Source organism: Vipera ursinii, assembly GCF_947247035.1.
Source record: "Vipera ursinii genome assembly, chromosome: 7".
In the NCBI taxonomy this organism is placed as follows: domain Eukaryota; kingdom Metazoa; phylum Chordata; class Lepidosauria; order Squamata; family Viperidae; genus Vipera; species Vipera ursinii.
The window spans coordinates 48,398,317-48,411,589 of NC_139521.1; the positions used below are offsets into that span (position 1 = coordinate 48,398,317).

Genomic DNA, 13,273 nt, shown 5'->3' on the forward strand with positions numbered 1-13,273 from the left:
ATTTTAAAATGTGTAGACAAATTCACAAGTTGAAGTTCATACATCTTAAAAACATTGATCGGACTTCCAGTTTTGCACAGTAGAGTATGGCTGAGGGACTGCGGAGCTCCATACCCCCTGGCTTGTTTCACCCTGCCAGGGGTCCCTAAATGAGTCTAAGTCACCCCAGAGAGGCGGTAAAGAAAGAGGGACCCCTATGGATCACTGAAAGACAGCAGTCAATCCATTTGATCTGGGGGAAGCCCTCCAAGCCAACAAGACAAAGGCTAGCTGCACATCAGTGACTAGCCCAAGCTACCAGCAGCCAAAGTCCAAAAACACTAACCAAAACAACTGTGAACAGCATGCTTGGAACTGGGTGAGAATATTGATCTTCTCTCTTCTATCTTGTAACTGATTTCCTGGAAATGATCCCCAAACAAAAAATCCTCCGAAAGTGAGAAGGGAAGGGATCGCAACCCCACCCTTCCATAGATGGAAGTGGTGATTTAATTTTTATGGGGGAAGAAATATATTGAAATGAAGTTAATAATACTATAGTCTGGAATCTGGATAAATCTGAAAATTATGAAAATTGTTAAGATTTCACATCTGAAAGAGTATTGATGAAATTATAAAAAAATAATTCTTTGTCTTAAAAGTAGGAAAATGACTATCTACTGACATCTAGTGGAGGATTAGAGCATAGAACAGCTGCATTGACTCAAAAATTGGCAAGACACCCAGAAAAAGAACAACTTGTTCCTTTGAACCTCAGTACTTTTAGCCAAATAGAAAACAGCTGGGAACAGGGGGGAAAATACACTGGGCCACCTATTACATATTGAGAACTATATTTGTTTTAAAAACTGCTTACCTTCTGGGATTATAAACACTTACTAAGCGGTGATCTCTAAGCTCAAGCATTGTCTGCAGAGAAAGAAAAACTTTGACTTTTGGCTAATCTTCTAGGGAGGAATTTACTTCTGGATTGCAATATTGGCTGGCTAATAATTGTAAGACCCCTGAATAGAAGAACTGTTATAAAATACTGCTTTCAGTGGTGCTTTGACAATTGGAAATGTATTGGATAATAAAAACCATACATAAAGATAAGAACTATATAAGATTTGGTTGTTTAGATTTTAAGATTGGCTGGTTTAACAAGGCTAATCATAGAGACTATGGTACCGGTGAAAGAATATCTGGAGGGAGGTGATAAAATGGATGTTGCATATCTATCTAAAAGTGGCAGGAAACCACACCTAATATCTCCTTCTGACGGCCCCAGCCCGGAATATCAGAGACCTGAAGGAGCAATACTCCAAGACAAGGCAAATATTTTCCAATGCTGCAACATATTCAAATGACAGTGGTGTCAAATCACAATGAGATTAAAAACTAATAACATAAGTGAGCACATCTTTAACCTAAAATTACAATTAAAAAACTCTCAGAAAATGACAACAAAGAATGAACAAACAAACCAGATAACAGAACACAAATCAGAGGACAGTACCCAAAGAGCGAAGCTACAGATGAAGAGAACCATAACTTAATACAAACAAAAGAAAGCTTGCAAGATTTTGCCATAACAATGGAAATGGAAAAGATATCTTATTTTTTAGGGCTTCAAAACAAAATTGAAGATAGGAAAGAATATCTAACAAAATGGATTATAGAGCAGCCAAGAGAATCATTAAAGTTTGGGAGACAAAAAATGCATGTCTTACTTAACTTGTCTCTTTTATTCCCAACAACATTTACAAAAATACAGGAAGAATTCCCTGGCAAGTTGAACACACTGACTTGGAAAGTTACTTGGCAAAAGAAGGCGGCTAGAGTTAGATTCAAGAGATTTGATTCAACTTACCAGATGGAGTACTATATGATTAAACACTTGTTTGAATATGGTTAAAAGAATAGATAAATTATGGATATAAAGAGGCCCTACAGTAAGAGGGAAAAGATATACAAGTAGTATAGTATTTTTTATAATATATGAAATGTAAAAATATTGGGATGGTGTATGTGAATGGAAAGTTTGTATATTTAAAGGGAATTAACTTTGGGAAAATTATGACTGATAAGAATGGTTTGAACATAGAGGGGAAATTAAGCTTAAATAAGAATCTTGAAAACAGGACATATAGTAACTCAACAAGATGACTTTTATAAATACAATTGAAACATAAGCTGTTCAGAAAAGATGTTATATGCTGATGTTACTGATATTTGTACAAACATAAGAAAAATGTTTATATCTAACTTTGTATGTATCGAAAATATAAAGAGCTATATTTGTTTAATGTTGAAAAAAGGAGAATACTACTGGAAGAAGAGAAGATCAAAGCAGTATATCATTAATCAATATATTGATTATGGAACTATAGAATTTAATTATTATTGTTTTTTAAATATATGAACCCAATATATGAACACTGTTTACCAAGCACTGAAGATTGTTATTGTAAAAAATCAATAAAATATATTAAAAACAAATAAACACTGATCTAGGCATTGAGAGATTTTACGTTCAAATAATATCATACACTCAATACTTGTAATTATTTGTTTTCATAAACTTAAGAAAAAAGGAGATCATATGAACTCATGGTTTATGCTACATAGTTCTATAGAATAAAAAATCACAAAATTGTAAGTTTAATTATTAAACATTTTCTGACCTGTATATTTCCCAAGTTCTGCAAGCATATTTTGGTACAGGATCAACATTTGATCACAGTGTGCAATAACATTTTTACGCATATTGTCCCAATGTGGAGAAAGCTCCCCAAGTTCTTTAAGGTCCTGATTCCTGTAGCAAAATAACAAAAAAACACCTTATTTTATCGATCCAATGCTACGAAACATTAGTACAAATTAAGTGGTTAAACAACTATAGTCTAACAGCTAGTTTTACCATTCTTATTTATATATAACATTATCCTAGGCCTAATCAATAAAATACTTGTTTCAAAGAAATGGATTCAGGTTTAATTCAGAGAATCTTTCAGTAGGGTAAGGAAATGCTAGAATCCAGGCAGTAGTAGAAAAGGCATTCTTAAACTGGCACCCTTCATGCATCTTAGATATCTACATTCTAAAAGACTGCTAGATCATCTGCTATTTCTATGTTTTACAGAGGAAATAAATGGAAATAGGTCTTTAATTAGTATCTCTGAAGATCCCTGCCCTATCTCCTTCTATTTATATTAACATTTGATGAGGTGTTATCTTTTAAATCTACACCTTTTCAATGTTTACAAATTCTAACTGTGTTCTCCAGCTTTTATGTGAAAATAAACTGCATTTAGTGCAACAATCTGCATTGTTTAATACTGGAAAATATGCTCTGAAATCTAAAAACAACAAATGCACCAGCATCATTAAATTAAAACCCCCAAACAAATAATGATTTCGCCAGTTAAAATAGTTTGACTTGGATGATGAAAATAGCACATTCAGATTTTCAATTTTTAAACACACCACTTAAAGAAAATGTTACTGTCACTTTTAATATGTACTACCAGGATTTATCTGTCTGGGTTAATCATCTTGACAAGTGCACCTGCTAAGTGAAAATGTTGGGCTAATAAAAGATAGTCAATTCATGGAGTTACAAAAGTACATCCTTTAGCAAATTGCCAGTTTCCTATTAACTCTGGAAACTGATATAATTGAAACACAATTCATATCAGTATTAAATGAAAACACATGGAAAACTTTTACTGTTAGAACTACAGCTGTGAGATTCCACTGAATATAAAAAACACCAGTAGTTCATGCTGTGCTGGGTGAAATTTGGTTTTAATATCTATTAATTCAGGATAAATGTTTTAATCTTTCTCTGTTTCTCCTTGATGTTAGATATTATGGTTGGTGACAGTTTCCTGAATACAATATAATTGTACTGCTAATTGTACTGCTAATTCTAATACATTTTGAGATTATTTCCAGCGAGGGCATTGAAATGGACCCAACCAAAGTGAAAGCCGTAATTGAATGGCAGCCCCAAAGACTCACAAACAGCTGCAGAGCTTTCTGGGATTCACCAACTTCTATCACCAGTTCATCCCCTCCTTTGCTGAAATTACCTTATCCCTTACAGAATTACTGAAAACAGAGAAGGAGGAAGGAAAGCCGCATCCAGGCCAACCATTAGCATGGAGTATGAACTGTCAATCTGCTTTAGAAAATTTAAAAAAGGCTATTTGCGGTCAAACTGGGGAAGCCCTTTGTGATTCAAGCCGATGCCAGCAACGTGGTCATCAGAGCTGTATTATTGCAAAAGAACCAGAGTAGGACCCTACAACCCTGCGCCCATACCTCGAAAAAATTCACTGATGAGAGAGGAGATGGGCTGTGTGGGAGAAGGAAGCCTTTGTGATCTGTTCGGCTCTATTAAACTGGTGACACTATCTAGAAGGAAGCAAGGTGCCCTTCAAGGTATGATCACAAAAACCTAGAAACACTGAAAACTTCCCGCATATTGTCCCCAGATACGATGGGTGCAATACTTTAACCGGTTTAATTTCACCCTAAAGTACATACCAGGGGAAAAAAAACCATCTTAGCTGATGCTTTATCCAGACTGCCCCAGTACAACAGCCAGTGTGAAGAGGTTAATGAAGCAATTATCTCCACTCAACAAACTACTTCTCAACTCACACTGTGCAGAGTTCCACCTTCAAGAGCCCCAAACCCCGATGACCCTGGGTCAAAGAAAATAAAACGAAAGCTGCTCACCAGTCAATGATTCAAGGACAATCAAACCTCCCTAAATTGCAGGGATGGTTTGGCTTACAAAGGGGGAAAGCTGTACTTGCCCGAGACCTTCCGCCTTAACGTGCTCCATCACGGCCATGATGTAAAACAGGCTGGGCACTTTGGATATTTAAAAACACTACACCTCATCTGTCAGCAATTTTGGTGACCGGGACTGAAATGGGATGTAGAAAACTATGCTGAGTTGTACTGTATGTGCCACCATGAAAAGAATTCCGGGAAAACCCCCTGGGTTATTACAACCGGTGGTGGACCCTTCCCAATGGGAAGAAATTGCTATGGATTTTATAGTAGACCTATCTGAAAGTAGGGAAAATATGGTCATCTGGACTGTGATAGATCTGTTTTCAAAGCAGGCTCACTTTATTCCTTGCAAAGGGCTTCCGTCCGCCCAACGACTAATCAAGATATTCCTGAAACACATCTACAGACTGCATGGCGCACCAAAATGAATAATCTCTGACAAGGGGGTGCAGTTTACATTTATGTTTTGGAGGAGTTTTCTTAAACTAATTGGCTCATCTTAAGGACTATTGTCAACCTTTCATCTGTCTACCAATGGGGCAGCTGAATCAATGGTGGGACAGTATCTCCAATGTATGTGGATTATCAACAAATGAACTGGGCTGACCTCCTCCCTTTCACAGAGATGGCTTACAATAATTCTGTTCACAGCAGCACCGGCTTCACACCTTTTAAAGTGGCCACAGGAAAAGAGTTCAGCCCAATACCCAAATATCCTCAGGGACCCTCGACTTCCAAACTCTTGATCAATGGGTGAGGGGGTAGGAAGAAGTCTGGAAAAATCATGAAAACTGCTTTGAAAAAGGCTTCCAAAACGTACAAAGAACAGGAAGATAAAAAAGGGCTCCTCAAAGGACATTTCAAGTTGGGGAAAAGGTTTATTTGTCCACAAAATATTTATGGCTTAAGTTACCTAGTAAGAAGTTAGGACCAAAGTACTTAGGACCCTTCCCCATTGTAAAGATTATTAACCCGGTCACGGTAGAGCTAAAACTTCCCAGCTCTTAGGGAAAGTTCACCCTGTATTCCATTGTAGCCTGCTGAAACCTGTTCAGTATTCTACCTTAAGACCTCCCCCTAAGAAGGCACCTGGACCTCTCATAGTACTAGGACAGACTCACTATGAATTGAAGCGTATTCTTGATTCTAGAATTTTTAAAGGGAAATTGCAGTAGTTAGTGCAATGGAAAGAGTATCCATTGTCTGAGGCCACCTGGGTGAAATCTAGTGATGTACAAGCTGACAGACTCATTAATAGGTTCTATAAGAAACACCCTAACAAACCAAGAGGCAACCCCTAATTTGTGATTTTGTTTGCATTACAGAATTTGTCCTTTTTGTAAGGGGGGCTGGATGTCAACGGTGCTAACATTGGATGTTCTTGCTTTCACAACAGATGGAAATGCAGCCATTTTCTCTATTGCTTTTAGAATCTGTTGATGCTGGGAGGGGGAATAGGGATGAGAGTCCAGCTAGTCAAAACAATATCTTAGCCGTGGAACCCAAGGACATTGTGCCCAGAGCTGATAGTGTTTTGGCAGGCTGGAGAGCTGGGGAAAAAGCCCACACTTCAAGATAATTGGGGAATGTGATTTATGACTGTTTATTGGAGGAGGGAATTTTACTTTGTTACTTTGTATCCAGGGGAGGGGAATTTAGTTTTTTGTTTCAACTATGTAATGCCGATACGTTGTTTCTCAAATAAAAGATTCTTTAAGGTAAACAATGCCTCTAAGTTCTTTTGAAGAGTTTCATCTGTCATAACCATGACATATGTACAGTATCTAAAATTTGGAATGTGTAAATATATGAAAAACATTTTTTTTAAACATGGGATGTAGAAAGTTTGTTCTTTTATGGTGGAAAGAAATGTTTATCTTCATTAATTAAAAGGAGCCAACATGGATTTATGCCAATGAATTGTGTCAGATTAACTCGATCTTCTTTAATGACAGAGTTACTACACTGGATGATCCCTTGCTGTAGTCTATCTTGACTTTAGCAAGACTTTGATGCTGTTATAACATCCTTATTAACAAATTGATCAAATATGGGTTTGACGACTTATGTGGACCCACAATTGACTCAAGGACAACTCTAAGATAGCATCAAATCTTCCTGAAGAGACATCTTGAGTAAGGTGCCATGGGAAACTGTCCAGATCCTGGTGTGAGTCAACATTTTTTTAAATGATATGGAGAGAGTTAAAGGAATGCTTACCAAATTTGCAGACAATACAAAACCAGGAAGAGTTACTAATATTTAGGAAAAGGGAAAAATCCAAAAAGATTTTGCTTAGAACAATGGATGGAAACAAATAAAATGAAATATAACACGAAGTATAAACTCATGCTTCTAGAATCTAGAAGCATGAGTTTATACTTCGTGTTATATTTCATTTTATCTAGAATCTAGATAAACAATAACAGACATTCAAAATGGAGGAAATCTGGTTCAAGAACAGCACATGCAACGAGAATTTGTATGTACTAGTGGTTCATAAGCTCTATATGTCCCTACAGCATAATCCAACACTGTTCAAAGAAGACAAATAACATCAAAAATCCAGATTTAGAGAGGTAACTACTCCGCTCTATTCTATCTTGGAAGGCTTCACTGGGATTATTATGTTCAGTTCTACACATTTTAATTTGAAAAGAACATTTATTAACTGGAACAGGTCCAAATGAGGGCTACCAAATGGTGAAATTACTGAAAGGAATAGTTAAAAAACCCAGTTTTCAGAAGAGAATAACAACAATAATAAAAAGGACTGAAACAGAAATGAGTAATAAATCCAAAGTAAAACATAAAAATATTTTAAGTAGCAACAGAGAAGTGGGGAGGGAGAAAAAGAGTGGAGTTACTAGCATTTTTATATACTTTATTTATCTTGTTATAATGTTATATGGGAATCATTAGCTATTTTCTATTATTTATCTTATTTTATATTTAAGATGTGCATGATTGATGTTAGCCATCCCAGGGAAACATGACCACATGAACTAATTCTACTTTAATGTCAGGCTACATTACAGAATCTTATAACTCTGAAATACAAATCATCCACAGTCATTTTTAACAGAGACATTAGGGCAGATCCTTCTTAAGTTTATTTCTTTGCCTGTTAAACACTTTTTGGCTCTCCTGCCCCTTTTTATCTGAACATTCCCTAGGCAGCATCTCTTCCCCTTATCCCTCAAGGTCATTCCCACACCAGTACACTTTTTTACTGGTTTATCTTTTTCTTTGTTTTTTCCTTTAAATATAGGGCTACACAACATCATGCTAGCCAAAGTGCTGACTCATGGGATCGCAAAGGAGATCAATGCTGCCCCCTATAGTTGGCAATAGCTAGTGGAGTAAAACCCACAGGGATTCCTTCCTTTGAAAAAATAGTTTAATAATATTTTTATAGCTATTGTATTTTTATTTATTTATTTTATTTCAATATTCATTCTAGCATAAAGTTCATTTTATGTATCTATTTGTATTCTTTTCCTTTTGTTTACTTAATTCAAAGAATGGTAAGTCAGAATTCAACATTTTTACAAGCATGTACATTTTAAATCCCCTTCATGGATTACTGCCTTGTCGTGGCAAAGGGGCTTGCGTAATTCAATGAAGCTATGAGCTGTGCCGTGCAGGGCCACCCAAGACAGAAAGGTCATAGCAGAGAGTTCTGACAAAACGTGATCCACTGGAGAAGGAAATGGCAACCCACTCCAGTATCTTTGCCATGAAAACCCTATGGACAGTACCAAAAGGCAAAACGATATGACGCTGGAAGATGAGCCCCTCAGGTCGGAAGGCGTCTAATATGCTACTGGGGAAGAGCAGAGGGCTAATACTAGTAGCGCCAGAAAGAATGAAGCGACTGGGCCAAAGCCGAAAGGACGCTCAGGTATGGGTGTGTCTGGTGGTGAAAGGAAAGTCCGATGCTGTAAAGATTTTTTCACAATAGGAACCTGGAATGTAAGATCCATGAATCAAGGAAAGCTGGACGTAGTCAAAAAAGAGATGACAAGACTGAACATCGACATCTTAGGTGTCAGCGAACTAAAATGGACAGGAATGGGTGAATTTAATTCAGATGACCATCAGGCATACTACTGCGGGCAAGAATCCCTCAGAAGAAATGAAGTAGCCTTCATAGTCAATAAAAGAGTAGGAAAAGCAATACTGGGATACAATCCCAAAATGACAGAATGATCTCAGTTCGAATCCAAGGCAAACAATTCAATATCACAGTAGTCCAAGTCTATGCCCCAACCATCAGTGCTGAAGAGGATGAAATTGACCAGTTCTATGAAACCCTACAGCACCTTATAGAACTAACATCAAAAAATAATGTGCTTATCATCATAGGGGATTGGAATGCTAAAGTAGGAAGCCAAAAGATAACCGGAATAACAGGCAAGTTTGGCCTTGGAGTACAAAATGAAGCAGGGCACAGGCTGATAGAATTTTGTCAAGAGAATACGATGGTCATAGCAAACACTCTTTTCCAACAACCCAAGAGACGGCTCTACACATGGACATCACCAGACGGTCAACACAGAAATCAGATTGACTATATGCTCTGGGCCAAAGATGGAGAAGCTCTATACAGTCAGTAAAAACAAGACCAGGAGCTGACTGTGGCTCCGACCATGAGCTTCTCATTGCAAAGTTTAGGCTTAAACTGAAGAAAGTAGGTAAAAGCACTAGGCCACTCAGGTATGAATTAAATCATATCCCTGTTGAATATACAGTAGAGATGACAAATAGATTTAAGGAATTAGATCTGATAGACAGAGTGCCTGAAGAACTATGGACAGAGGTTTGCAACATTGCACAAGAGGTAGCAACTAAAACCATCCCAAAGAAAAAGAAATGCAAGAAAGCAAAATGGCTGTCTGAGGAAGCTTTGCAAATAGCTGAGGAAAGGAGGGAAGCGAAAGGCAAGGGAGAAAAAGAAAGATATGCCCAATTGAATGCAAAATTCCAGAGAATAGCTAGAAGAGATAAGAATGCTTTCTTAAATGAGCAGTGCAAAGAAATAGAAGAAAACAATAGAATAGGAAGGACCAGAGATCTTTTCAAGAAAATTGGAGAGATGAAGGGAACGTTTCATGCAAAAATGGGCATGATAAAGGACCAAAATGCCAGGGACCTAACAGAGGCAGAAGAGATTAAGGTGGCAAAATTACACAGAAGAACTATACAACAATGAGCTTAATGTCCCTGATAATCACAATGAGGTGGTCACTGACCTCGAGCCAGACATCCTAGAATGTGAAGTGAAGTGGGCCTTAGAAAAGCTGAGCAACAACAAAGCTAGTGGAAGTGACAGTATTCCAGCTGAGCTATTCAAAATCTTAAAAGACGATGTAGTAAAAGTGCTACACTCAATTTGCCAGCAAATTTGGAAAACTCAACAGTGGCCACAGGATTGGAAAAAATCAGTTTACATTCCAATTCCAAAGAAAGGCAGTGCCAAAGAATGTTCAAACTATCGCACCATTGCATTCATTTCACATGATAGTAAAGTTATGCTTAAAATCCTACAAGCTAGACTCCAGCAGTATGTGGATCAAGAACTACTAGAAGTACAGGCAGGATTTCGAAGAGGCAGAGGAACTAGAGATCAAATTGCCAGCATACGCTGGATCATGGAGAAAGCTGGAGAGTTCCAGAAAAACATCTACTTCTCCTTCATTGACTATGCTAAAGCTTTTGATTGTGTGGATCACAATAAACTGTGGCAAGTTCTTAAAGAGATGGGAGTACCAGACCATCTTATTTGTCTCTTGAGAAACCTATATGGTCAAGAAGCAACAGTGAGAACTGGACACAGAACCACTGATTGGTTCAAAATTGGGAAATGAGTCCGGCAATGCTGTATACTGTTGCCCTGCCTATTTAACTTATATGCAGAGCACATCATGAGAAAGGCAGGGCTAGATGAATCAAAAGTTGGAATTAAGATTGCCGGGAGAAATATCAACAACCTAAGATACGCAGATGATACCACTCTAATGGCAGAAAGTGAAGAAGAACTAAAAAGCCTCTTGTTGCGGGTGAAGAAGGAGAGTGCAAAAGTTGGGTTGAAACGTAACATTAAGAAAACCAAGATCATGGCATTCGGCCCTCTCAATTCCTGGCAAATAGATGGGGAAGAAATGGAGGTAGTGACAGATTTTATTTTCATGGACTCCAAGATCACTGCAGATGGGGACTGTAGCCAAGAAATTAAAAGACGCTTGCTCCTCGGGAGGAATGCCATGGCAAATCTAGACAGCACACTAAAAGGCAGAGACATCACCCTGTCAACAAAAGTGCGTATAGTCAAGGCTATGGTCTTCCCAGTTGCAATGTATGGCAGTGAAAGTTGGACCATAAAAAAGGCTGAGCGCCAAAGAATTGAGGCCTTTGAACTGTGGTGCTGGAGAAGAATCCTGCGAGTCCCTTGGACTGCAAGGCGATCAAACCGGTCAGTCCTAGAGGAGAACAACCCTGACTGCTCTTTAGAAGGCCAGATCCTGAAGCTAAAACTCAAATACTTTGGCCACCTAATGAGAAGGAAGGACTCACTGGAGAAAAGTCTAATGCTGGGAAAGATTGAGGGCAAGAGAAGAAGGGAATGACAGAGAATGAGGTGGCTGGATGGAGTCACTGAAGCAGTAGGTGTGAGCTTAAATGGACTCCAGAAGATGGTAGAGGATAGGAAGGCCTGGAGGAACGTTGTCCATAGGATAGCGATGGTTTGGACACAACTTCGCAGCTAACAACAACAAAACATTTTAAATAAGTAGCACTTTTTAACAACTGGGTTTGGGGAAAATGAAGGTTCAAAACCACTACATAGATAAGCAAAATACTTTGTTGTATAAAACCCCCCTGAAAAACCATGAATAAAATTTATTATATTGATATGGACCTGCTAAAATGAATTTTAGACAAGTTATATTTACATTATAAAACCGGCTGAAGCTAGCAAATTATCCTCAATTATTCCATATATATATATATATATATGGAACAAAAGCAGCAAAACTCACCAGTTCAGGTCTAAGGCTGGCAGCTGAGACCAGCCCATCCACTCAAAACACATCCCCACCCAATCAGAACACAGCCCCCATTCAAAACACACTCCCACCCAATCAGAACACAGCTAACCCCCCACCCAATCAGAGCACACCTACACCCACAGAACACACCCCCTCTGGCAGTTAAAAAAGAAGAAAAAACAGCCACTACCACACACTTCTCCCAGAAGAACGAAGCTGAAGCCACCAGCCTGAGGATGAGATTTCGTTGAAACGCAAACTGACACCCACTATAAAATCATGGCACCACCACAAACACGAAGCCGAACAAAAGCAGCACAACTCACCAGCTCAGGTCTAAGGCTAGCAGCTGAGACCAGCCCATCCACTCAAAACACACCCCCACCCAATCAGAACACACCCACCATTCAAAACACACTCCCACCCAATCAGAACACAGCTAACCCCCCACCCAATCAGAGCACACCTACACCCACAGAACACCCCCCCTCTGGCAGTTAAAAAAGAAGAAAAAACAGCCACTACCACACACTTCTCCCAGAAGAACGAAGCTGAAGCCACCAGCCTGAGGATGAGATTTCGTTGAAACGCAAACTGACACCCACTATAAAATCATGGCACCACCACAAACACAAAGCCGAACAAAAGCAGCACAACTCACCAGCTCAGGTCTAAGGCTGGCAGCTGAGACCAGCCCATCCACTCAAAACACACCCCCACCCAATCAGAACACACCCACCATTCAAAACACACTCCCACCCAATCAGAACACACTTAATCCCCCACCCAATCAGAGCACACCTCCACCCACAGAACACCCCCCCTCTGGCAGTTTAAAAAAGAGGAACAAACAGCCACATGCTTCTCCCAGAAGAAGGAAGCAGAAGCCACCAGCCTGATGATGACGGATGGGATTCCGTCGAAACGTTGCCCCTACACCTTTAGTTCTACGCGGGAAAAAACCCGAATAACCAAAGATCCAAAGATCATTAGTCCTCATTAGTCCGAAATGCATATCAGCCTCCCTAAATTCTTTGTTAGTAATTTACACAAATATATGAACTGTCCGGTGTGACTACAGCCTGTTCGATGGCCTTTGAGATAAGGCTGAAAACAGGAAATAAAGATTTGCCCCATGTTTGGGGCCTAGCAAGGTAATGAGGACTAATGAGTCCGAAATGCATATCAGCCTCCCTAAATTCTTTGTTAGTAATTTACACAAATATATGAACTGTCCGGTGTGACTACAGCCTGTTCGATGGCCTTTGAGATAAGGCTGAAAACAGGAAATAAAGATTTGCCCCATGTTTGGGGCCTAGCAAGGTAATCTAAGAGTTAACATATGAGACATACACACACACACACACACACACACACACACACACACACACACACACATATATCCCGAGTGCCGCGTAACAGAGTGAGCG

The 13,273-nt window shown here is 38.9% G+C and overlaps 1 protein-coding gene across 2 annotated transcripts in view; it reads right to left on the reverse strand.

Annotated features, from left to right (window-relative positions):
- INPP4B (inositol polyphosphate-4-phosphatase type II B) overlaps window positions 1–13,273 on the reverse strand; it is a 223,250-nt gene that overhangs the window by 103,475 nt on the left and 106,502 nt on the right. For both annotated transcript variants that reach the window (XM_083366960.1, XM_083366961.1), the window contains one exon: window positions 2,667–2,797. In XM_083366960.1, the coding sequence (XP_083223086.1) occupies window positions 2,667–2,797 (131 nt within the window). The remainder of the gene's footprint in view (window positions 1–2,666; window positions 2,798–13,273) is intronic.